The sequence below is a fragment of the Cervus elaphus genome, chromosome 3 (genome assembly GCF_910594005.1).
Source record: "Cervus elaphus chromosome 3, mCerEla1.1, whole genome shotgun sequence".
Classification (NCBI taxonomy): domain Eukaryota; kingdom Metazoa; phylum Chordata; class Mammalia; order Artiodactyla; family Cervidae; genus Cervus; species Cervus elaphus.
Genome location: NC_057817.1, coordinates 26,597,641 through 26,624,119, shown reverse-complemented (window position 1 = coordinate 26,624,119; position 26,479 = coordinate 26,597,641). Strand labels below are relative to the sequence as shown.

General features: G+C 46.6%; 2 protein-coding genes across 3 annotated transcripts; one reads left to right on the top strand and one right to left on the bottom strand.

Moving 5' to 3' along the window:
* The first annotated feature begins 35 nt into the window (after positions 1-35).
* MYG1 (MYG1 exonuclease) lies at positions 36-7,544 on the top strand. 2 transcript variants are annotated; one of them, XM_043882779.1, is made up of 7 exons: positions 36-402; positions 580-692; positions 3,416-3,575; positions 6,478-6,630; positions 6,756-6,878; positions 6,996-7,177; positions 7,330-7,544. In XM_043882779.1, the coding sequence occupies exons 1-7, from the start codon at positions 187-189 to the stop codon at positions 7,526-7,528; spliced, it is 1,146 nt and encodes a 381-aa protein (XP_043738714.1). In that variant the 5' UTR covers positions 36-186; the 3' UTR covers positions 7,529-7,544. The 2 variants fall into 2 exon arrangements, with proteins under 2 accessions (XP_043738714.1, XP_043738708.1); XM_043882773.1 differs by having other exon boundaries at positions 6,756-7,177.
* Positions 7,545-7,752: 208 nt separating this feature from the next.
* On the bottom strand, positions 7,753-23,555 carry AAAS (aladin WD repeat nucleoporin). Its single transcript, XM_043882710.1, has 16 exons — positions 23,297-23,555; positions 22,551-22,678; positions 15,876-15,931; positions 15,474-15,565; positions 15,208-15,254; positions 14,843-14,941; positions 14,378-14,521; positions 10,001-10,121; positions 9,565-9,689; positions 9,323-9,383; positions 9,082-9,172; positions 8,782-8,875; positions 8,628-8,695; positions 8,398-8,479; positions 8,211-8,295; positions 7,753-8,082 (listed from the first exon to the last, which is right to left on the bottom strand). Exons 1-16 carry the CDS (start codon positions 23,417-23,419, stop codon positions 7,855-7,857), a joined length of 1,644 nt encoding a protein of 547 aa, XP_043738645.1. The 5' UTR covers positions 23,420-23,555; the 3' UTR covers positions 7,753-7,854.
* Between the last annotated feature and the right edge of the window lie 2,924 nt (positions 23,556-26,479).

The following is a 26,479-nucleotide window of genomic DNA, read 5'->3' as shown; positions in this document are numbered from 1 at the left end:
AGTGAAGCAGTGCTCATCTTCGGGGCTGCACTTGGGAATCTGCCAGGAACTGGAATCAACGCTGGGCTGCCTGCGCTCTCTGCGCTGCCCGTTGCCATAGGAACAGCTGGCAGCCGGAAGTGGGGCTGCGCGGGCGCTTCCCCTTCCGGGTCGGCGCCCTTACTGGCTCCTCGTGGAGAAAGCTGCATGGGCCACCGCTTCCTGCGCGGTTTCTTGCCTGTGCTGTTGCTGCCGCCACCCCGCCGGAGCCCGCATCTCAAGCTCAACCTGGAGCCCGTCTCACCTTCCAAACGACCCCGCAGCCACCTCATGGCTCCGCCCCGAATCGGGACACACAACGGCACCTTCCACTGCGATGAGGCGCTGGCGTGCGCGTTGCTGCGCCTCCTGCCGGAGTACCGGGTAGGTACAGGCCGCGCAAACTGACCCGGGGGCTGCCGCCAAATCGGGGTGGACCGCGTCCTCCTAAAGGTGTCCCGCCCGAGCATCCCTCTCCTCTCCTCTGCTCCTTGGAAGCCCAACATTAAATCCCTACCCGTGCGACCCTGACAGCCCCCTCACCTCCTGTGTCCCCTGCAGGATGCAGAGATTGTGCGGACCCGAGACCCCGAGAAACTGGCTGCTTGTGACATCGTGGTCGACGTGGGTGGCGAGTACGACCCTCAGAGACACCGATATGACCATCACCAGAGGTGAGTACTCACTACCGTTTCTTTAATTTTCTTGACTTCAACTCTCCTCAGTGCCCCAGCCACTGCCGTGGTTCTTGTCAGCGAAGGGAACCGCCTCATCCTTGAGTCCCATGGGACTACTGTCTCCCATGCTTCCAATGCTCCGCCTACTCCGCACCCAGTGCATCCCTGAGCCCTCGCATCTGCCTTGGCCTCGCTTGGACACCCCCAGGCCCCTCCCGATTCACTTCCTACTTTGGCTCAGTCAGGCTTTTCTCCCACCAGCCTTATCATTACCCCACTGAATACCCCAGCAGGGACTAATCCATTCACGTACCCTTGCTACCCTACCTAAGACTGCCGGGCCCACGTGATTGTGGTAGGTGGTGATAGTTCAGGTGTGCGTTGTCTTCTGTGTCATTGACACTCTACCCCTGGGAAATGGTTCTTGTCCTCGGAGAGGGCAGAATCCACAGTACCTCTCCAATTCTTTTCCCACTCCTCAAGCCCCTGCCTCATCAGACTTTCTCAGTGAGTGATCCTGTCTTTTTTCTTTCAAAATAAATTGAGCTTTTCCTGCGTGTACTTCGTCAGTTTCTCACTCCTGAATCAACTCCCTCTTTCCAATTCAGGAAACCCTTCTGTTTGCCCCATTTCCAATGTATCACTTCCTGCTCTGGGACTCCGTATCTTAGCATTTCTACTTCTTGCCTGAAGAAACAAACTCTGCTTACGCATCTCCCATCTTGAAAACAAGGGACTGAAAAAAACCCAAAGCCCCCTCCCTCACATACACCACGCTGTTTAAAGTGGTTATCTCTGGGGTATCATGAGGAGGTTTTAAGTCTGTTTCTCTCTTTCTCTCTCTCCTTCCCTCCCTATTTTTCTTTTTTTTATTTAAGTTTACATATTACTTTTCATAAGTGATGTGGGGAGGGAATGCTCCCGGTGCATACTACCTAATTGCACCCTTACTTCTCAGGCATTCTTCAAAAGAAGAGCTGATCCTGGCTCCACTTTTCTTTCAGTTCATTCCTCTTATCCATCCTATCTTTCATTCAGCTGGGTCTTTTCCAGTCTCTCTACTGGAAATGCTTCTGGAAAGGGCACCAGTGACCTCAGTGCCAGACTCAGGTTTCTGGTTGAGGGTTAACTGACCTGTCCCCTTCACCCTCTCACCTTAACTGACCTGTTTGTGGCACTTGATGTAATTGACTGCTTCCTTTTTTTCTGATGATTTTATATACTTTAAAAAAAATTGTGCCATATTTAACATGTAAAACAATATATTTAATATATCTGGAATATAAAACATAAAATGAACACCCATGAACCGATCTCCCAGCGGAGGAAATAGACCATTACCATTACCTTAGCACCTGTACCTGTGTGCCTCTTCCCCATCCCATCCCCCACTTCCCCAAGAGTAAGCGACATCCTGAATTTTGTATTCATCATGACCTTGCTTGCTCTTGTGTACAGTTTAGCATGTATGTCTTTTTTTTTTTTTTTCCAGTGGGTTTTGTCATACATTGACATGAATCAGCAATAGATTTACACGTATTCCCCATCCCGATCCCCCCTCCCCCCTCCCTCTCCACCCGATTCCTTTGGGTCTTCCCAGTGCACCAGGTTCGAGCACTTGTCTCATAGCATGTATGTCTTATCTGTTTGCATCAACTCTTTAGTTTTGCTTCTTCCTGAATCTTTTCTGGGATGTTATTGTTACTAGTCTTTATACATTATGAGTATCTTATAGGTATTTTTGTGTTTACTTAATATTTAATAATAAAAATCATTAGAACGAAAAAATGTGCTTCCTTGGTGATTCTGATGGACTGGTATTTAGAAATTACAGCTGTGGTTTCTATTATTCTAAAAACTGTCATACCATTTCCGTACCCTCTGTCCCAAGGCTGTTCAAATCCCTGCCTTCCTCACTAACCCGGAACATTGCAGGTGATCTTGTATCTCTTCTCCATGCTGGCTGGCACAGTGCTCTTTCTGACATGCTCTGGCCTGCTTAAAGTCTCTCAGTGGCTCCTCCTTACCTACAGATAAACTTCAAACTCTGAAGTGTAACATTCATGGCCTGCCCTGGTCCAGCTCCTGCTTTATCTTTTGCCTCTCATTCCTCATCCCAAGCTGCTTTCTTGCAGTTCCATGGACGTCTTTCACTTAGGCATTATACATGTTGTTCCCTCTACTTGGAATGCCTTTTCTCCTTCCTCCTTTATGTGTCTGGCAAACACCCACTAATTCATCTTCCAAGAATGACCTGAAGGTTCTTCTCCTGAGCCCCTTCCTCTCCCTCCCCCTTTCCTTGTTTATAACTAGCTGGAGCATTCCTTTGGTTGTTCATGTCAGTGTGCATGGGGGTGTGTGTGTGGCCATGTGTGTCCATGTGTCCCTGTCCATCCGCCTTAGGAAGACAAACTTGAAGGCAGGGACAGTCTTAGTTTTTTTCATCTCTAATGTTTACAACAAAGTCTGGGCATGTTGTAAGCACTGAGTTAATCCTTGTCAAATGACATCTGAGCCACCAGGGAAGCACAGTGGATGCATGGGAACTCCAAACTCAAGTCCGTGTTGACCCCTGAGGACAAGCCAAATCCTCCCTAGCCAGGCTTTCTCCCAGTTCCCGCGGTATTCCCCAGCCTCCCCACCGCGCTGTGCCTGCACGTGCACACACTGTGGGTGAACTGGGGCGGTTGGCGTCAGCCCCACCTCCCTGTGCTCCTCAGGTCTTTCACAGAGACCATGAGCTCCCTGTCCCCTGGGAAGCCGTGGCAGACCAAGCTGAGCAGTGCGGGACTCATCTATCTGCACTTCGGGCACAAGCTGCTGGCCCAGTTGCTGGGCACTAGCGAAGAGGACGGCATGGTGGGCACCCTCTATGACAAGGTGGGGACCCAAGGACAGAGATGCCCGCCACGTGCATCTCCACCATGTGGGCTAGAGTGACACTCAAGACCACGCTCAGGTCAGGGTTCCTGACCCGTGCTGGCCCACCATCCTCTCGCTCAGTCAAGCCCGTCTTCTCACAGGGGGTGGGTAATCTCTCCTGCCTCCATTCTGGGGTGGTTGTGAGACATGGATGAGGTCATGTATGGGGAAGGGCTTTGAAAACTGTAAAGCATGCCCTGACATACATAGAAAACAATTGTTCAACAGCTTGGTAGTAGCCCAGGCTGCTTATGTTTGGCAGCATGTGACTAAGGTGCTGGCTGCCCTGAAGGTGGAGGGCAGCGGATCTCAGGCACCGCTGTTTTCAAAGGCACGATGAGTTGGGAAACTGGAAAGGGTTTGATTGTGAAAATCTCTTCAGGTTCCACCAGCGCCCCCTGCAGGCAGTTCAGGTGCCTTTGGTTGGGCAAGCAACAAGGGCTAGTGGCCCTGGCATGCATGTTGGATCCATGATTCTGAGGTCACCTATTTGACCCTGCTCCTGTGAAGTTCACAAGTCAAACTTCAGATGCAGTCAACTCTGTTTTTTGCAGCTGGGCTGTTGAGTTGTTCTCTCTCTTGGCTTGTCTGTCTCCTCTATGACACAGCATTAGTGTGATCCAAAAAAGTTGAATAAATGTGAATGTTTATTTTTTTGTGTGTGTGTAATAAAGTTTTATTAAAGTATAAAGGAGATAGAGAAAGCTTCTGACATAGACATCAGAAGGGGGTAGGAAGAGTACCCTGAATGTTTAAGTTAGAACTTCTGGAATAGGTTTTAGACTGCCTGGGTCAATTTTCCCTTCTACTGCCGAGGGGTTTCTAAGCAACTGAACTAAATTATACCCAAGGTTTTATTATGTTTCTGGTGTACTACATAGTGATTCACAATTTTTAAAGATTATACTCCACTTACAGTTATTAGAGAATATTGGCTATATTCCATGTGCTATAAAATATTTTCTTGTAGCTTGTTTAAGCATGTTCTCTTTTTTTTTTTTAATGTTTATTTTTTTTGGCTGTGCTGGATCTTAGTTGTGGCATGTGGGATCTAGTTCCCCAACCAGGGATGGAACCCAGACTCCCTGCATTGGGAGCTTGGAGTCTTAGCCACTGGATCACCAGGGATGTGCTTATTTATTTAGCACATAGTAGTTTGTACCTCTTAACCCCACCCCATCTTGCTCCTCCTCTCTTCCCTATGGTAGCCACTAATTTGTTCTGTCTGTGAGTTTGTTTTTTTTTTGTTATATTCACTAGTGTTTTAGATGCCACATATAACTGATATCATACAGTATTTGTCTGTGACTTATTTTTACTAAATATAATACTCTACAAGTCTATCCATGTTGTTGCAAATGGCAAATTTTCATTATTTTTTTCATTTTATGGCTAAGTCACATTCTGTTATATACTATATTTTCTTTATCCACTCATCTGTTGATGGACACTTTAGGCTGCTTTCATATCTTGACTATTGCAAATAATGCTGCTGTGAACATTGATGTGCATATATCTTTTTGAATTAGTATTTTTGTTTTTTTCAGATAAATACTCAGGAGTAGAATTGCTGGGTCATACGATAGTTCTATTTTTAACTTCTTGAGGAACTTCCATATTGTATTCCACAGTGACTGCACTAATTTACATTTCCACCAACAGTGTACAGGGGTTCCCTTTTCTCCGCATCCTCATCAACATGTGTTCCTTGTGGTAATTTTGATGATAGCCATTCTGACAAGTGTGAGGTAGTATCTCAATTGTGGTTTTAATTTGCATTTTTCTGATAATCAGTAATGTTGATAGCCTTTTGGCCATCTGTATGTCTTCTCTGGGAAGATATTCAGTTCTGCCTGTATTTCAGTTAGGTTGTTTGGTTTTGATGTTAAGTTATATGAGCTGTTTTGTGTTTTGGTTTTTTTTTTTTTAATATTTATTATTTATTTATTTAGCTGCGGCATGCAGGATCTTAGTTCCCTGACCAGGGATTGCACCCAGGGCCTTTGTATTGTAAGAACAGAATCTTAGTCATTGGACCATCAAGGAAGTCTCAGCTGTTTGTATGTTTTGGACATTAAAATTACAACCAAGTTTTAACTGAGCCTCGGGGTGGAGGTTCAGACCAGTTGGTGCTGGGCACAGAGGAGTTTCTTTTCCAGCTCTCCCTGAGTGGCACTTTTTCTGCATAACACAGATGTGTCTAAATGTAGGCCTATTTTAAGGCAGTTTTGCATTAAATACTGATATCCCAAGTTCTTTTCTGCCCCCAGATTCTTGAGGCATCCTACCATTTCTTTAGGCTCAGGAGATGCCTTATGGCACATCACGGGCTTCCCCGGGACCACATTCAAGCCCTTGATGTCTAGTACTCATCTTCTCCCACTTGATGGGTGTGCTTGACCAGACCCTCCTGTAGCTCATTAAGTGGATCAGTGAATAGCCTGCTCAGCCCACCTGGAGATTTACCTGCCTTCAGCCATGAGGATCCACCCCACAGAGCCCGTCATGGAACTCAAGACCTTCCTTGTTCAGAACACAGCAGCCCCCTCCCCACATATGCTGGCCTTGGCTTGGGCTTTGAGCTGTAGTAGAGTGAGCACTGGATCAGAAATCAGGTGATCTGAATTCAGCCCCACTGCTGTACGCTCTCTGCCATTTAGGAAGTTGCTGAATTCCCCAATTCCCTCTCTCCTCGTCCAAGTAATGTTGGGAGATCCTTGCAGGATCCTTGTGAAGATTAAAGACTGTATATGCAAAAAAATAAAAAAATAAAGACTGTATATGCATACATTTTGAGAGCCATAAAGCTTTATGCAAATAGTCAGTGCCCTCCAGAGCCTTTCTCCTACTGCTGCCTTAGATGTATGAGAACTTCGTGGAGGAGGTGGATGCAGTGGACAATGGGATTTCCCAATGGGAGGAGGGAGAGCCTCGGTACCTGCTGACCACCACGCTGAGCGCCAGGGTTGCTCGGCTTAATCCCACCTGGAACCAGCCAAACCAAGACACTGAGGTAAGGAGACCCTGGGGAGAAGAGACTGGGGTGTGTGAAGACCAGGGGAGGAAGTGAGTGGTCTTGGCCTGTTGAGCCCCAGCAGAGTTAGAAGTTCGGGCCAGCACCATGGTTCTCATTCCCAGGCTGGGTTCAAGCGTGCAATGGACCTGGTTCAAGAGGAGTTTCTGCAGAGACTAGATTTCTACCAGAACAGCTGGCTGCCAGCCCGAGCCCTGGTGGAAGAGGCCCTGGCAAAGAGGTTCCAGGTATGCGCCTGGGAGGAGGCACTGTGGCCCTGGTTAGTGAGTACTGGCAGGCTGCTGGCCTGTTTGGGCTTATGTTCCTACCCTGAGCCTTCTGTCCCGGCTCCACTTCCTTTTCAGGTGGACCCAAGTGGGGAGATAATAGAACTGGCAAAAGGTGGCTGTCCCTGGAAGGAGCACCTCTATCAGCTGGAATCGGGGCTGTCCCCCACAGGGACCATCGCCTTTGTTATCTACACAGACCAGGCTGGACAGTGGCGGGTACAGTGTGTGCCTAAGGAGCCCCATTCGTTCCAGAGCAGGTGAGGGCCTAGGGGTCCACCCTGCAGCCCTTCAGGCATGTTTCAACCCCATCAGAGGAGGCAGCCACTAACCTAGGCCTCTGCTCCCCCTCTCCCAGTTCCTCACGACCTCCATTTGCCCCCACCAACTCCCTCTTTCTGCTCACTCATAGGCTGCCCCTGCCAGAGCCATGGCGGGGTCTTCGGGATGAGGCCCTGGACCAGATCAGTGGAATTCCTGGCTGCGTCTTTGTCCATGCCAGCGGCTTCATTGGTGGGCACCGTACCCGAGAGGGCGCCCTGAGCATGGCCCGTGCCACCTTGGCCCAGCGCCCAGCACCTACGCCTGCCCAAGATCCCCTAGTCCAATAAAACTTCTTCCATCTCATACTGACCACATAATGTTCTATTACTGCCCTGCACTATTCTGGGAGCTTGCTTAAATTTGGGGAAAGTGCATCATCTGTTATGTGCCACAGCTGGTGCTAGGTATTTTCTCAGTTTTGCTTTCAAATCATTTGAAAACTATCCAGTTCTTAAGGGTAAATAACGACCAGATTCACAAGGAGTGACTAAAAAGTGAAAGAGCCAAGATCTAAACCCAAAGTCCATGCCTTTTTTTTCCTTCAGTGTACCCCAGTGCAAGTCACTGGAAAAGACAGTCTCATAATTAAGTGGAAAACGATAAAGGACACTTATTACTGAAAGTGGGAGTGAGGGGAGTGGGGCTGGGCAGGGGGTGGCCCTGGGAGAGGGTCCCAAGGGGCAGAGGTTGGGGATGTCTCAGTAAACAGGGGTAGATCGTGAATAGAGCCTCCACCCCCGGCTGGGGGCTCTTGGGTTCGGCCAAGCACTGGGCTAAAGCGTGGAAACTGGGCATTAACAAAGTACAGAGGGATGTGGGTGATCCGGCCTGTGGACCAGCACTGCAGAGAGAGAGGGAAGCAAAGTCAATCAGGCTGGACCCAAAGAAGGGGTATTTATGGCAGAGCCACCCAGCAGCCATGGCCCTCAGCTCCTCCCACTCCTGCAGCCCAGCAACTGGCCTACTCACCACGCTGAGCAGAGCTCCTTTGTTGAAGGAAGGATGAAAAGTGATGAGCTGGGCCTGAGCTCCTGGCTCCCCCTGGATAATGCCACTAGATGAAGAAGAGAAGGTGAGCAGGCAGCTGGAGGCAGGAGGCAGGTATAGTGGGACGTGGGTTTGGTATGGGAGGGCCAGTGAAGAACCCAGCACTTACCAAGGAAGTAGCTCAAACACGGGGCTGTTTCGAGTGCGAAAAAGGAGGATGACTGGTTTCCCATTCTGGACCCGAGGATTGCCTATAAGAGATGGATGAGGGACAGGAAGGATCTCTGGAGGCCGAATCCCAGGGCAGGGGCACAGCAGAACTGCTGCCAGGATGTGGATACACTTGATGAATGGGAAGATGGTGCAGCCTCAGCAGAGGCCTTGCTCTCCACCTCTCACCTTTCATGAGCACAGCCAGCCGCTCCCCGCTTGGGTCCCAGACCATGGAGTGAGCCTCTCCCCCAAGTCTGCGAGTCAGAACAGCAGGTTGAGGGGCTCTGCGTGGTCCCTCCCAGCTTTGTCTCTCCGCCCCTTCCTCACCCACCCAGCTTACCTCTCCTCGCCGTCCGGCGTCTGTACGGTGGTCTCAGACAGATCTGCCACTATTGTAGCGGACTTGGCGCCTCCAACATAGCCCTTTCCCTCACCTGTGGGTCAGAGCAGGTGCTCTTAGGTATAGGAAAGGGCCCCCTCCCCCGGCCCCATCTCCTCTCCATCACAGCATCAACGCCTCTCAAGTCTTCCGAGCTGCTTTCCTTCCCTTTTTCCTTCAGAGCAGCATACTCCACAGGGCTCTTTCCTCCCTCCGACTACCCCAGCTATTGTGCATCCGGAAGTGTTGCCCCTGACTCACCACAACGTTCTGGGAATGACAAGGAGTAAATAAGCGGTTCCCCCAACACAGTGAATAGCAGGCGGTTTCCACTGGGACTCCAGCAGCCAGTCTGGGGTCAGGGAGCAAAGGGCAGGAAAAGGGTGGTCTATGGGAATACAGGAAGGACGCACAGGAGGAAGAGAAGTGGAGGTAGGGGGACACGCCTGGGGAAGTCGAGCCAACCTCCTCCCCAGCTCCTGCACTGCACACTCCCTCCTACCTGGCATCGCCCCGAGAGGGTAGGCCACCGCTCGCAAGTCCACATCTGGGCCTCCCAGACCCTGTGCCAGAGAGAAGCAGGCACAGCTTAGAGTTCCAGGTGTCACAGCTCGGACCTCCCTGCCTGTCAGTCCCAGGTTCGGGGGAATGGGAATGAGGACAGAAGACTGTGCAGCTGGAAGTTCCAGGAGCCTAGTGCCTTTCTCCATGTCCTTCCTGCCCACTCCCGCTCTCCCCACTCACCGAAAGACAGCTGAAGGAGTGGTAGCCAAGACTTTGCTGCCATCTGGGGACCAGAGCAGGTTCGTAACCCCACCTCCCCGAAACCAGGGAAGGGGAACACAGGTCTCTGTTGAGACATCCCAAACCTAGGAGAGAGGCGGGGAGACAGTGAGACAGGGAGACAGTATCCCCAACACCCCACAGATCCCCTTCCCTGAGGTACAAAGAACCAGAGAGGGGAGGAAGTGGGAAAGGGTTGAAACAGGAGGAAACAGTGAGCAGAATTTTACATCTGAGGAGCAGGGCCGGGGCTGCGCCTTGGATAAGTTTAAGACTGAATGGATAACTACTCCTCTCCTCCCCCAGCATACTTCCCACCACCAGGCAAAGGCAGCTCTTCCCTCAAGTCTGAGGGGTGTGACTGAAGTGACCCCAAGAGGCGTGGGGACCAACTCACCAGGATGGCAGCGTCCACAGGGGAAGCTGAGAGCAGCCGCCCCCCACTAGGGGCCCAAGCCAAGCTGGTAACAGGTGCGTGCCCAGGGTGAGAGAGCACCTGGGCACAGCCGGAAGAGGGTCTGCAGAAGGGGAACGGTGTGGGGTCAGATGGCAAGAAGAAAGCCTTGTGGTTCTATCCCTGCCGCCTCCTGCTAAAACTGCCCAATCCCTGTGGCCCCTCTGAGTTCAGCAATAAGAATCATGGAAGTTAAAGGAAAACAAGAAGGAAGCAAGGGCAGTCACTACCAGGAGGTCCAGAAAGGGTGAAAGGGAGTAAACCTGAAAGAGACAGGAACTTCATTTTACTATTATTCATTTATTTATTGGCTGTGCGGGATCCTTGTGGCTGTGTGGGTTCTTTTGTCTAGTTGCAGTACATGGGCTTCTCGTTGCAATGGCTTTTCTTGTTGCGGAGCATGGGCTCTAGGGCGCGTGGGCTTAGTAGTTGTGGTTCCTGGGCTCTAGAGCACAGGCTCAATAGTTGTGGCTCCCAAGCTTAGCTGCTCTGAAGAATGTGGGAATTTTCCTGGATCAGGTATCGAACCCGTGTCTGCTGCATTGGCAGGCAGATTCTTTACCACTGAGCCACCAGGGAAGTCCGAAAGAGACAAGAACTTGTGACAAGTAAAGCTAGCTGGTGCTGGGCTGGGGAGATGCATGCTCTGCTCTAGATGAGAACCCTCTCTCCACAGGACCATCCTGCCTGGAGGCCAGGGTAACCCATGACATCAGCTCACAGTTCCAATCTCGTATCTTTCTAGAGTTACCTGCCACTCCTCAGAATTCATCCTGTGCTCCCAAACCTGTCTCTCTGTTTCCTTATCACAATTACCTTCCCTCCTCAGTGCTCTGCCTCGTTTTCTGCTCATCAAAGACGGTGTGTGTGGCGACCTTCCTGACTAGGCTGGGAACTAACTGAGGACGCCAGCTGTGTCAGTCAGCTCTGAATCTCCAGAGCGACATACTTGGCCCAAAAAGTGCAGGCTACTCTGTCCCTTTTCCTCCCACCTTTAGCTCTAATGAGGTCTTAGGTCACCAGTCTACAAGTTACTCCCTTAATTTTACAATACATCAGTTTACAGAGATCCATCTCATTCTTTTCAGTGGCCTCACTGTATTCCACTGAATAGATGAACTATAATTTATTCAGTCGTGCCTCCACAGACATTTCAGTTGTTGGTGATTTTTTTAATCACAAGTACTACTGCAAAAGTATTCTTTATATCTTTATGTACTCATGTCATTATTTGTGTAGAACACAGTATTAAAATGGAATTGTGGGTAAAAAAGACTTGCACCTTTCAAAAGATAAATATGCCAACAAATTATTTTCTGAAAGTTTGTGGGGCTTCCCTGGTGACCCAGTTAAGAATCTGCCTCACAATGCAGGGGACACCAGTTCGATCCCTCGTCCGTGAAGATTCCACAGGCCAGTGCACCATAACTACTGGGCCAGAGCTCTAGACCCCAGGAGCCGAAACGACTGAGCCTGTGTGCCGCAACTACTGAAGCCTATGCTCCCTAGAGGCTGTGCTCCTCAATAAGAGAAGCCACTGCAACAAGAAGCCCGCACACAGCAACAAAGACCAAGTGCAGCCAACATAAATAAAATAATTTTTAAAAAAGAAAAGTTTGTACCACACTATGCCACTTTTCCTACTCTTGCTAATAATGGATGTTATCAAACATCTCAATTTTAATAATACTGTCATTCTGAACGGGCAAAAAAAAATCCTATGTATTTTTCTAGTCCTTTAAATTATGTATTTTTACACTTAGTTTTTTTATCAGCTTAGAATTTATTTGTATATAAAATGTGAAGCAAGGCCTAACTATAATTTCCTAAATGGATAGCCAATTATGTCAAAACCACACAAAAAAAAGAAATATGAACTTGTCTATTGCAATGCAAGCCAAATTCATCATATATTAAATTTCCATAAATTCCTAGATCTGTTCCTGAATGTTGTGATACATTGATCTGTTTGTCTGATCTTATGACAATAACTTTGTATTACTGTAACTTCATAAAACATTTCAATACCTAGAGGCAAGTCTCCTCTCAATGTGCTTCCTTTTCAAACTTCGCGTGGCTACCCTTCCACATTTATTCTTTCATAAACACTCTAAATACGATTTTGTCCAGTTGACAAAAACAAACAATTCAGTAGAATGCTAATCGGAAATACACTTAACTCGACATCTTTATGATTAAATTTTCCTATCAATGAATACAGCATGTCCCGCCATTAATTAAGCTTTTGTTTAATATTCTTTAATATTGACTTCCCTGAAAAAAAAAAAAAAATAGTGACTTCCCTGGTGGCTCAGACGGTAAAGCATCCGCCTACAATGTGGGAGACCCGGGTTCAATTCCTGGGTCAGGAAGATCTCCTGGAGAAGGAAATGGCAATCCACTCCAGTATTCTTGCCTGGAAAATCCCATGGACGGAGGAGCCTGGTAGGCTACAGTCCATGGGGTCCCAAAGAGTTGGAAACGACTGAGCGACTTCACTTTCTTATTGGTACAAAGGAAAGCTATGACCTTTTCAGTTTCCTGGATCCAATTACTGTACTACTTATATTTCTTACCAGATTAAACAGGTTTCTTTTAGTTGAATCTCTTGTTTTATCTAGGTGTAAAATAATATCTCCAAATAAAAATTAATTTTATCTTCGTTCTCAAGACTTTACCAAAATCCTTTTGTCTTACTGCACTCACAAGAACATCCAAAACTACTGTTGATTAACATGGTGGCAAAGATACCTCTGTCTTTATCTTGACATTACTGGAAAAACTTTTAGTATTTCCTATTTCACAGTTTAATATGGCAGCCACTGATATTGAGTACACATTCTTTTTTTTTTTTTTTTAATTTTTTATTAGTTGGAGGCTAATTACTTCACAACATTTCAGTGGGTTTTGTCATCCATTGATATGAATCAGCCATAGATTTACACGTATTCCCCATCCCGATCCCCCCTCCCACCTCCCTCTCCACCCGATTCCTCTGGGTCTAGAGTACACATTCTTTATGTTAGGTCATCTCTTTGTATTCCTATTTACTTTATGCATTCAGCAGGATGTCTGCTTATTCAAGGGCATTTATTGATACAAACATTTTTCTCCCTTAATTTGCCAATGTAATAAATCATTTTAATATATGTCCTAATGGTAAATAGTTTCTAATTTCTGGAAAATTCCACTAGGTTAAAATTTTTTTTAAAAAAATATGCTTTTGGATTCTATTTGGTAGTCTTTTATTTAGGATTTTAAAATCAGTACTCAAATATTTTCTTATACTACCTATTGTCAGGTTTCAGATTTAGGGTCACATTAACTTTATAAAAAACAAATCAGGGTGGGACAGAAAGAGGATATTAATGGGAAAACTGGTGAAATGTGAACAAAGTCTAGAGTTTAGTTAATAATGTTAAAAAATAACAACGTTCAAATGTCAGTTTCTTAGTTTTGACCGATGTGACATGGTAGTATCAGATGTTAATAATGGGGGAAATGGTGTGAAGGTATAGCCAAACCCTCTGTACTATCTTTGCAGCTTTTCCAAAAATCTACACTTATGTCCATATAAAGTTTATTAAAAGGAAGAAACAAATCAGGAGGCTTTCCAAATTTTTCTATGATGATCTGGATTAGTTCCAATAACATGGAGATTATCTTTTCTCTGACAATTAGACAAACTACCATAAAATCATCAGTCTGGCATCTTTTTTAGTGATACAACTCATCCATTTTGGTAACACATATTTGGTAGAAAATCAAACATTTCCTTAGATTTTCAAATGTGCTGGTCTAAATGTATAAAATATTCTCTAATAATTCTTCTATTTTCTTCCATATTCATGGTTCTCTCTCTTTTCCCATTCTGAAAATAGTATACTTTGGTTTTCTCTTTTGCCTTAATAAAGTGAGCCAAAATCTTTATTCAAAATTTAAAGAACCAGTTTCTGGTTTTATATTTAGTTAGTTCTTGTGAGGATTCTTTTTCCATTTTCACTGGTTTCAGCTCAAATCCATATTAATCCCATATCTACATTAATTGCCTTTCTCCCTTCTGTTAAACCTGCATCTGGCAGTCCTCTCAAAAAGACTGTTTTTCCACTTCATGATCCACAGGTGCACACTCCCCACAAGCCCAGAAGCCCCTAGTTCTGTCCCTTTCTCTAGATTATTGCTTCGCAGAACCTCCACCCTGGCCTTAGGTCTGCTTCTCCCGTAGCCATGGGAAGCGCTGTGAGGACGAAGAACTTTTCCTCCCAGACCGCCTCACCAACTCACAGTCTCGGGCCAAGGTAAGAGACTGCTGGGACTCACCGGGTAGACAAGGACGTGGGATCCAGAGTCCAGATGAGAATGCAGCTCTGGCAGGCCACAGCCAAGACAGAGGCACTGAGGGGCTTCCAGGCCAAGGCCGCCACATTGCGCTGCAGCCGGTGCTTCAGGGAGGGGACTATAGTGCTGGGGTGAAATGGGAGGGGACAGAGTCAAAGCAGGGACACTGAGGTACAGGGGACCTGAGTGTAACTGAGGACAGACATCCAGAGAAGAAAGCAGATCATCCAGGGCCTGGGGGTACGGTGGGACAGAGGATAGGATAAAGGCTGGGTTTGGAAAGAGGATGCATCCAGTTGTGGGGCCTCCCTGACCCCAGTTCTGGAAAGAGCCATCGGACCGGGCTCAGGAACTGCAGGACTCCCTGGGCACGGGAGTTGGAGAAGGAAGTGGGGACTGAGAGACGGAGACTGAGGAGGCAGAGCCCACCCAGGGTGCCATGCGCACCTGTTGGCATTATACACGCGGACTGAGTCATCCAGCAGGGCCACGGCGAACTTGTTGGTGTGGGGGTGCCATGCAAAGACCCGCAAGCAGCAGCTGGACCTGGGGCAGGAGTGACAGTGAAGAGTCCGAACTGCACCTCACCACACCTGGGCCCAGAGCTCAGGCTGCCTTCTACATGAGACTGTTACATTTTTTGCTGTTTCTTTTTTGTTTGTTTCTTTCTTTCTTTATTGGAAGGTAGGAGTGAGAACATGGGGAACAGTCAGGGAAGGGGTGGGAGGAGTCTCTGCCTTGTTTTCCCTCTCCCCAAAAGAAGTCTCAAGGTTCAGGACTTCCAACAAAAGCCCCAGAGATGGTACACTCACCAGTTTGTGACTTGAGCAAATTCAGCAATCAGATCTTCGCTCCTAAGCTGTAATAACAAAGCAGACAGAGGATGCACTGGGACAAAGGGCACTCATCCCCTCAAAGCTCCCACGGGGAACTGGACCATTCCCACCCTCTGCCTTCCCATCACAGCCTGACCCTAAGGCACAGTAAATGGTAGGAGTTAAAAAAAAAAAGAAAGAAAGAAAATGGTAGGAGTGGAGGAGCAGCAGCAGGGAAGGCCAGCGGCAGAAGCCAAACTTACAGACAGATGGGGAAACAGGGACCCGTGGAGGGAGGAGGCCCATCGACAGAGTGCCAGGGCCCAGCTGGATGCCGTCTTCACCCACTCAAACACTGTGGGGTTGAGGAAGCAGCCGTGATTAAACCGTTCACAGGGCTCTCACTGGGCACCTGCCTAGGTGAGGGCTGAGCAAGGGCAAGCACTCTCCAGGCCCTTCCACCCAACAAGTGATCTGGACACCCACTCTGCGGATGAGGGGTAGGTAGAGGTGACAGGAGATAGCACCAGTGGAGACAACTGGGCCAAGAATACAGGGCTAAAGGGAAAGGCGCTGGGCCAACAGGTATTGGGATGAATTATGGGGAATATGGAGGGGAGATGGCAACCACAAAACTAGAGAAGGCTGGAGGTAAACACACTTACCCTCCTCCTCTGAATTTGCAATTTCATTCAGCACCCCAAAAAGGCCTACATCACGCCTGAAGAGGAGAGGGAACTGTGAGTTAGACAGCTTTGATCCCTTCACTCTCCCCTCTAAGTTCTTCCATTCATTCATTCATTCATTCATTCAACACATACTCAGAATAAGATCAGGGACTTCCCTGGTGGCGCAGTGGCTAAGACTTCACACTCCCAATGCAGGGGGCCCAGGTTTGATCCCTGGTCAGGGAACTAGATCCCACTTGTTGCAACTATAAGATCCTGCATACTGCAACAAAGACCTAATGCAGCCGAGTAAGTAATACATAAATAAATATTTAAAAAATAAATAAGAGCACTTCCATTTAATGAGTGGCAACTATATGTCAAACACTTTCCCTTGTCCTTTCATTCTATCCATTTCCTCAATGAGACAACTAAGGCTCAGAGGTCTGTCAGGGCTTTGTGTGCAGATCAAGGAGTCAGGACTTAAAAAAAAAAAAAAAAAGGAGTCAGGACTTGCCCAAAGACAATGAATAGAAAGTCAATGAAGGAGTTTCAGTTAAGGAATAAACTAATCACACTGGCATTTTAGAAAGATCAGTCTGGCTGCAGATTAGAGGGAGACAAGAATGGAGAGAAAGAAATAAGTTAAGAAGCTACTTCAGGAATCTAGAAGAAAGGTCAAAGTGGCCTGAACTGAAGAAGGAATTCATAGGGCCTGGACTCCATCTCAGGCCTGTCTGTGCTGATCGTGCTCTGCCACCTCTCCAGTGGACTCTGAACTCTCTGCTTAGTGCCTGTGGGAACGACAATGGAAGGATAAGACCCCCTCCGGACAGGGGAACCTTGAAGATCATATCCAGGTTACTCATCACCTAAGAGAAAACAGACACTAATCACCCCTGCCTCCGGACAGTATCTATCAGAATGTAAGCACAGGCTTATCGGTTATTAACTGGTTGGAATGTAATCGCGGGCTTATTATTAACTGTTTGAACACATAACATGTGAATGATGGCGTTATTGTGATTGTATTTACCCTCCCTTTGTAAGCATCAAGGGATTGGGGTGGTGGGTTTGGACACGTACACATGGGGTATAAAAGATTTTCACAAGTGCTGGTCAGGGTCCTTGGCTAAGAGGAGACTCTGCCTTGGGCCCACCGGTGTAATAAACTGCACTCACTATCTGTATTGTCCCTCCGAGTGAGTTTGCTTCCCGGAAAGCGTGGCTATAACAGAACCACTGGGGGTTGAGAAAAGAGGACAGGTCTGAGAGCTTGAGGAAGTAGAACAGACAGGATTGGAGGACTAATTCAACATTAGTAAGGTAAAGAGTAATATCAAGGAAAACACCTAGATGATAATTATAGCATCCAACACTGATTACACTATGCCAGGACTGGGCTACAGCTTCACACTCAACATCTAACTTAGCTATTATCAAAACCCTACACAACAGGGGTAGTTATCATCTGCATGTTTAGATGAGAGAACAGGGAGTGTGAAAGGTTGATTATCAAAGGAGAACTAGGTAGAAAAAGCAGAGTCAGGATTCAATCTGTCTGTCTGTCCCAAAGCCTACATTCAAGCCACTTATTCTTATATGACTAGGAAGGGCATTCCTTGAGATGAAAAACACAACGAAGACACTGGCATAGAGAGGAAAACAAAGAGGTTGATTTTGAACGTGCTGAGTTTGTGAAGCCTGTAGAATATCTGACTGAGGGTGTTGAACAGACAAGTGAACACCAAGGTGTGTGCAAGTCCAGTTCAGGACATCAATATTTAAAAGACAACAGAGGGCTTCCTTGCTGTCAAAGCGAAAACAACGCCAAGTTGTGAATGTGACTGGTGATGAAAGTAAAGTCCGATGCTGTAAAGAACAATATTGCATTCTCCAGAACCTGGAACCTGGAATGTTAAGTCGATGAATCAAGGTAAACTGGAAGTGGTCAAACAGGAGATGGCAAAAGTGAACATTGACATTTTAGGAATCAGTGAACTAAAATGGAATGGGCGAATCTAATTAAGATGACCATTATATCTGCTACTGTGGGCAAGAATCCCTTAGAAGAAATGGAGTAGCCCTCATAGTCAACAAAAGAATCCAAAATGCAGTACTTGGGTGCAGTCTCAAAAATGACAGAATGATCTCTATTCGTTTACAAGGCAAACCATTCAATATCACAAATCCAAGTCTATGCCCCAACCAGTAATACTGAAGAAGCTGAAGTTGAACAGTTCTATGAAGACCTACAAGACCTTCCAGAACTAACACCCAAAAAAGATGTCCTTTTCATCAAAGGGGACTGGAATGCAAAGTAGGAAGTCAAATGATACCTGGAATAACAGGCAAACTTGGCCTTGGAGTACAAAATGAAGCAGGGCAAAGGCTAACAGAGTTTTGCCAAGAGAACACACTGCTCATAGCAAACACCCTCTTCCAACAACACAAGAGAAGACTATACATGTACATCACAAGATGGTCAATACTGAAATCAGACTGATTATATTCTTTGCAGCCAAAGATGGAGAGGCTCTATACAGTCAGCAAAAACACGACCGGGAGCTGACTGAGGCTCAGATCATGAACTCCTTATTGCAAAATTCAGACTTAAATTGAAGAAAGTAGAGAAAACCACTAGACCATTCAGGTATGACCTAAATCAAATCCCTTGCGATTATACAGTGGAAGTGACAAATAGATTCAAGGGATTAGATCTGACAGACAGAGTGCCTGAAGAACTATGGATGGAGGTTTGTGACATTATACAGGAGGCAGTGGTCAAGACCATCCCCAAAAAAAAGAAATGCAAAAAGGCTAAATGATTGTCTGAGGAGGCTTTACAAATAGCTGAGAAAAGAAGAGAAATGAAAGGTAAGGGAGAAGGGGAAAGATATACCAATTTGAATGCAGAGTTCCAAAGAACAGCAAGGACAGATAAGAAAGCCTTCCTCAGTGATCAATGCAAAGAAATAGAGGAAAACAATAGAATGGGAAAGACTAGAAATCTCTTCTTCAAGAAAATTAGAGATACCAAGGGAACAATTCATGCAAAGATGGGGACAATAAAGGACAGAAATGGTATGTACCTAACAGAAGCAGAAGATATCAAGAAGAGGTGGCAAGAATACACAGAACTATACAAAAAAGATCTTCATGACCCAAATAACTACGATGGTGTGATCACTCACCTAGAGCCAGACATCCTGGAATGTGAAGTCAAGAGGGCCTTAGGAAGCATCACTACAAACAAAGCTAGTGGAGGTGATGAAATTCCAGCTGCTGCTGCTGCTAAGTCATGTCAGTCGTGTCCGACTCGGTGCGACCCCATAGACGGCAGCCCACCAGGCTCCCGTCCCTGGGATTCTCCAGGCAAGAACACTGGAGTGGGTTGCCATTTCCTTCTCCAGTGCATGAAAGTGACAAGTGAAAGTGAAGTCGCTCAGTAGTGTCCGACTCTGAGCGACCCCATGGACTGTAGCATACCAGGCTCCTCCTTCCATGGGATTTCCCAGGCAAGAGTACTGGAGTGGGTTGCCATTGCCTTCTCCAGAAATTCCAGCTAAGCTATTTCAAATCCTAAAAGATGATGCTGTGAAAGTGCTGCACTCAATATGCCAGCAAATTTGGAAAATTCAGCAGTGGCCACAGGACTAGAAAAGGTCAGTTTTCATTCCAATCCCAAGAAAAGCAATGCAAAAGAATGTTCAAACTACCGCACAATCACACTCATCTCACATCCTAGCAGAGTAATGCTCAAAATTCTCCAAGTCAGGCTTCAACAGTACGTGAACTGTGAACTTCCAGATGTTCAAGATGGATTTAGAAAAGGCAGAGGAAACCAGAGATCAAATTGGCAACATCTGTTGGATTATAGAAAAAGCAAGAGTTCCAGAAAAACATCTACTTCTGCTTTATTGACTATGCCAAAGCTTTTGACTTTGTGGATCACAAAAAACTGGAAAATTCTTCAAAAGATGGGAATACCAGACCACCTTACCTGCCTCCTGAGAAATCTGTATGCAGGTCAAGAAGCAACAGTTAGAACTGGACATGGAACAACAGACTGCTTCCATATTGGGAAAGGAGTATGATAAGGATGTATACTATCACCCTGTTTATTTAACTTATATGCAGAATATATCATGCAAAATCCAGGGCTGGATGAAGCACAAGCTGGAATCAAGATTGCCAGGAGAAATATTAATAACCTCAGATATGCAGATGACACCACCCTTATGGCAGAAAGAGAAAAATTAAAGAGCCTCTTGATGAAAGTGAAAGAGAAGAGTGAAAAAGCTGGCTTAAAACTCAACATTCAAAAAACTAAGGTCATGGCATCCAGTCCCATCACTTTATGGCAAATAGATGGGGAAACAATGGTAATAGTGACAGACTTTATTTCTTTGGGGTCCAAAATCACTGCAGGTGGTGACTGCAGCCATGAAATTAAAAGACGCTTGCTCCTTGGAAGAAAAGCTATGACAAACTTAGACAGCTTATAAAAAAAGAGACATTACTTTGACCACAAAGGTCTGTCTAGTCAAAGCTATGGTTTTTCCAGTAGTCATGTATGGATGTGAGAGTTGGATCATAAAGAAGACTAAGTGCTGAAGAACTGATGCTTTTGAACTGTGGTGTTGGAGAAGACTCCTGAGAGTCCCCTGGACTGCAAGGAGATTCATCCAGTCTATCCTGAAGAAAATCAGTCCTGAATATTCACTGGAAGGACTGATGCTGAAGCTGAAACTCCAATACTTTGGCCACCTGATGTGAAGAACTGAGTCATTGGAAAAGACCCTGATGCTGGAAAAGACTGAAGGCAGGAGGAGAAGGGGACAACAGAGGATGAGATGGTTGGATGGCAACACCAACTCGATGGCCTTGGTTTGAGCAAGCTCCGGGAGTTGGTGATGGACAGGGAAGCCTGGCATGCTGCAGTCCATGGGTCACAAAGTGTTGGACACGACTGAGTGACTAAACTGAGGGGGCTTCCCTCCTGGTCTAGAGGTTAAGAATCCACATGCCAATGTGGGGGCACAGGTCTGACCCCTGCACTGGGAAGATCCCACATGCCACAGAGTAACTAAGCCTATGCACCACAACTACTGAAATCCGAATGCCTAGGGCCAATGCTCTGTGAAAAGAGAAACCACTGCAATGAGAATGCCTAGCACCCCACAACAAAGAGTAATCCCTGCTTGCCACAACTAGAGATAGCTCTCACACAGCTGCTGAAGACTCAGCGCAGCCAAAAATAAAATAAATAAACAGAACTTAAAAAAAAAAACAAACAGCGATTCATATAAAAGACAGCAGGAAGCAACTTCCCCGGTGATGCAGTGGCTAAGACCCCATACTCCCAATTCAGGGGGCCGGAGTTCAATCGCTGGTGTCAGGGAACTAGATCCGGCAGCGCAACTAAAAGATCTCGAATGCCACAATGAAGATGTAAGATCCTGCACAACTAGAACCCAAAGCAGTCAAAAAAAAAAAAAAAAGACAGCAGGAAGAGAAGTAGCAGCTCAACAGAGGCAGAAACCGAGAAAGAATCCAGGACTGAATGGGTTTTCAGACCATGACCTGATGTTAAGCTTCACTCAAGGAGACATGCAAATAAAACTGTTATGCAAAATCAAATATCAAAGTTTGATAGCACAAGTGTTAGAAAACAGGCACTCTCATACACTTTTTTTGGCTTTGTTTCATTTTTAGGTTTTTATTGGAGCATAGTTATCTCACTGCTGGTGGGTCTATAAATATGTACAACTTAGAGGATTATATGGCAACAGCTCATGAAATTACAAATGAAAAAAAAAAAAAGAAATTACAAATGAACACACCCTTTGAACCCCTACTTAAAACAATGCTGCTGCTGCTAAGTCGCTTCAGTCGTGTCCGACTCTGTGCGACCCCACAGAGGACGGCCCACCAGGCTCCCCCGTCCCTGGGATTCTCCAGGCAAGAACACTGGAGTGGGTTGCCATTTCCTTCTCCAATGTGTGAAAGTAAAAGTGAAGTTGCTCAGTCATGTCCGACTCTTAGCAACCCCATGGACTGTAACCTACCAGGCTCCTCTGTCCATGGGATTTTCCAGGTAAGAGTACTGCAGTGGGTTGCCATTGCCTTCTCCAACACAATGATGAGGATAATACTAATAATGGCTAACTCTTAAAGGGATTAATATGTGTTTTACTTATTTAATCATCACTAGAACCTTGTAAGACAAGTTTCATTTTACAGATGAAGAAATTGAGGGACAGAGTGATTAAGTAACTTGCTCAAGGTCACACAGCTAAAAAGCGGCACAGCCAGGAACTGAATCCAGGTTTCACTACACGTATAAAATCTATGACCCATGTATGAGATTATTCACTGCAACCTTATACCTATCCTTTCTGAGCTTCAGGTGAAGGCTCAGAAAGTGATAATGACATGAGGGAGCAAGTTTACATAATTAAACCAGAAAGGAAAGCAAGTCACTGGAGATGAAACGAACTACCGTTGCACAGCCTTAAGTTCCACAGAAAGGACTGATAATTTGATGTGTTGAATGACAGACAGCTCTGAGCTACAGAGAGCCAGGAAGCCCAGGGCAGAGAGGTGGTGACCTCACTGCCTCCAGGATTTGCAGACCACTGGCCCAGGAGACCCTTTGTCAAGTCTCACCAAATGTTGATGCATCTCTTCCACACTTGCTCCCGGTGGTGGATGAAGGCAGTTCTTGTGCCATGGTCCAGTCTTCCAGGGGTCTTCAAGGGATCCTTAGTCAGGTTTAGGACAGGAAGATTGATCCACTATAGCCAGAAATGAGAGGTATGACAGTGAGTGAGTTCTACTTCCCAGATCTCTACTGAACCCCCGTTTCCCATTTCCACAAAAGAAACCCTTGTGGAACTGGGTAAACAAGTCTTATCTCCCTTATCGGTAAAACCAGAATAATATTTCATAGGTATGCTGTGATTATTAAATCACATTATTAAAACATTTGTGGAGAACACCTGACTCAGAGTCTCTTTCTTCCACGCAAACGCTCAATAAACGTCTATTTCTCTTCCTTTTCCTTGCCAGCAAAACCTCGGGGGAAAAAACTCCCCAGGTTGGGCCTTCCCAGTTGTCCCAGATACTGTCTCCAACTTTTCATAAGTCCTCCTGCACAGTCACATCCCCTAGATTCGCCCTCACTCTCTCCATGCCCGCTAGGCCCGCCCCACAGCTTCTGAGCATCCCTCATCCTCCAATCCCAGCTCTAAAATACATTCCATCTCTTCTATTCGTCTCCACCCTGGGAGAGGTTGTTTCCAATCCTCCAGTCTGGGGATCGCAACGCGCCCCCTCCCCTCACGCTGCCTCTGCTCTCACAAACCCTCCGACACCCCACGCTTAAAGGTCCCCTCCCTCCTCGCCCCGACCACCTGGCCCCGGAAGTCGGGAGGCGGACTTTCACAGCTACTGCCTGTCACCAGTTCGTTATTGTGCTCGTATAGGGTGATTTGTCCCCTAGGCGGCGGAGGAGGGAACAACCCCAGGGAGCACATCTTGCCGGTCCCGAGGACGTCCGGAATCGGCAAACTCCCAGAGCCCCGCTCCTCCGACTCTTAGTTCCCGGGCTAGATTCGGATGCGTACGGGTAGCCGCTTGGGACAAACGGCAATGCAAAGCTCAAAGAAAGTAAACGGAAGAGCACTGGAGAAGAAGGACGCATGCGCAGTTCTGGGATAGACTTCCGGCGTCTTGGCGCGCCGCCTAGCGGCGGGAGAGGGAGCGGCGCCGACACGTCCGCAGGGCTGACCGCTAGTTAAAAGTTGGAGCGGGTTTTTTTGTTTTGTTTTGTTTTGTTTCCTGTGAGACTGCTGTTTTCCCAGTTCCGAATTCCCCAGCATAGTCTCCCACTCACTCTCAGCACTCGAAAAGCCCAAAATAAGCCACGTTCAGGGAAGTACCTAATTAAACCCTTACAGAACAGAACTGTGAATCGCCCAGAGGAAAATACCGACTCTTATCACGGGCAGCTGGCTGGAAAGTTGAGGGACGCTCACCCGGAGGAGGAAAGTCAGGCGGGAGATCTTGGGAGGGAGAGTACTGCGCCCGCCAGAACTTAAAGGCCACAGGGTTAGGCTTCCTGGAAGGAAAAGTGGGAACAGTTGGGAAACTAGTATTTCCTGAGCACTTATGATAAGTGCTTGACTAATCTTTACAACTCCATGAGATGGGTACTGTTATACTACCAAAAGGAAAGTGAAGCACCAGGGAGATCGGACCTTAAAAATACCAAAACCGGGAATTCTGACTTCAGAATAAAAGTGAGATGGAGAGGAGAGGGGCAAAAATAGATGAAGGGGATTAAGAGGTACAAACTATAAAGTAAAAAATAAATTACGCGGATGTAATGTCAGCACAGGGCTTCGCAGGTGAAGAATCCGACTGCCAAGCAGGAGAGGCAAGAACCTGTGGTTCAGTCCTTGGTCAGGGAAGATCCCCTTGAGAGGGAAATGGCAACCCACTCCAGTATTCTTGCCTTGAAAATTACATGGACAGAGGATCCTGGAGGGCTACAGTCCGTGGGGTCGCAGAGTCACAACATGACTTAGCAATACCAAGGAATATAGCCAATATTTTATAATTACTTTGTGTGGAGTATAATCTATAGAAATGCCAAATCACTATGTTGTACACTTGAAACATAATATTGTAGCCAATATAGCACAGGGAAAGTAGTCAATACTTCATAATAACTTTTTATGGAGTATAATCTATAAAAGTATCAAATCACTAAATTGTACACTTAGAACTAATACAATGTTTTATATCTATCAACTATGCTCCAATTTTTAAGTGATATTTATCTTATTCTAATTCATAACAATGGAGTTACTAATAGAATTGGAGTCTAATGCAGATTGCAGGCTCCTCTTCTTACAGCTGTGAACTTTGGAAAATCATTGAACTCTTTGAGCCTCAGTTCCCTCACTTGCAGAGGGTCCTAACACATGGTTGTTTCCCATACAAAAAAATGGAAACAAAGCCATTTAATAAATTGTAAAGCGCTAAGATACAGGAGATAAATAGCCCTAATTCTGCCACAAACTAGGTGACTCTGAACATTGGTTCATTCGTTTAACAAGTATTAATAAGCAATTCCAGGGCTTCCCAGGTGGCACAGTGATAAAGAAACCCCCTGCAGGAAATGCAGGAGACAAGAGTTTGATCCCTGGGTGGGGAATATCCCCTCGTGAAGAAAATGGCAACCTACTCCAGTAGTCTTTCCTGGAAAAATCCATGGACAAGGGAGCCTGGTGGGCTACAGCCCATGGTGTCGAAAAGAGAGGGACATGACTGAGCACACAAACACACACTCTCACACTCACACAACAATTCCAAGGACCAGGCTCTGGGCACACAGAACTGTATATGGCATAGTCCCCACTCCCAAGAGCAACCAGCCTCATTGGAGAGGCATTCTGCTTTAATATTTTGTCTGTGTCTGCCCTTTCTTTCTACATGAAAAGTTCCCCTTGAGCGCTATACCCCAAGTCAGAAAACCAAGGGTTCCAGAAGGTTAATAAACAGAGGACTCATCTGAGAATCTTGTTAAAATACAAATTCTGGGGTGGAGCTCTGAAGCTGTAGTTCCAAAAAGTCCCCAGGTGATACAACACAGACACTTTTGAGTAACCTCTCCGCCCATTAGTTCACTGTTGCCTGGGAAGTCACAGAGAGCGTAAAAGAGCAGAATATAAAAACTGGGGGTGGTTTGGAGAAATTGGCTGAGAAAGCACTTTGTGAGACAGGAAAGCAGTATAGAATTGATGGGAAAGTGGGAGTCTGTGACTGTGACAGATCTGGGGAGAGCAGTGAGATGCCACTCACAAAGTTTTTTTTAATTAATTAATTTATTTCTGCCTGCACCAGGTCTTCCTTGCTGTGTGAGGGCTTTATCAAGTTGCTGGCAGCCACAGTTACTCTTTCCTTGTGTTTGGGATGCTCATTGCCATTGCTTCTACTGTTGGGGAACACAGGCTCTAGAGTACTGGCTCAGAGTTGGGGCAACACGGGGCTTAGTTGCTCTACCGCATGTGGAATCTTCCTGCACCAGGGATGGAACCTGTGTCCCCTACACTGGCAGGCAGATTCTTAACCTCTGGACCACCAGGGAAGTCCCACCCACAAACATTTTCATTGTATCTTAACCTTGGCACCATCCAACCCCCCAAACTCACTACAGCCTGGGCCTGCAACTTCCCCCCTCCCTTCAATGAAGCCTGATTTTCACCAACAGATTGCCTTATAATTATCAGTTAGGTGCCTGCCTCTTACCAGTCATGTGACCTGGAGAGAAGGAACGGAGCTCTGTGTATTCACATACAGTCACCGTCTCCCCTGTGTGTGCTTAAGTTGCTCAGCCGTGTCCGACCGTTTGTGACCCCATGGACTGTAGCCGGCCAGGCTCCTCTGTCCACGCGGATTCTCCTGGCAATAATACTGGAGTGGATCTTCCTAAGCCAGGGATCGAACCCCGGTCTCCCGCATTACAGGCGGATTCTTTACCGTCCGAGCCACCAGGAAAGCCTATACAGCTTATTTATAAGTTTGTTGAA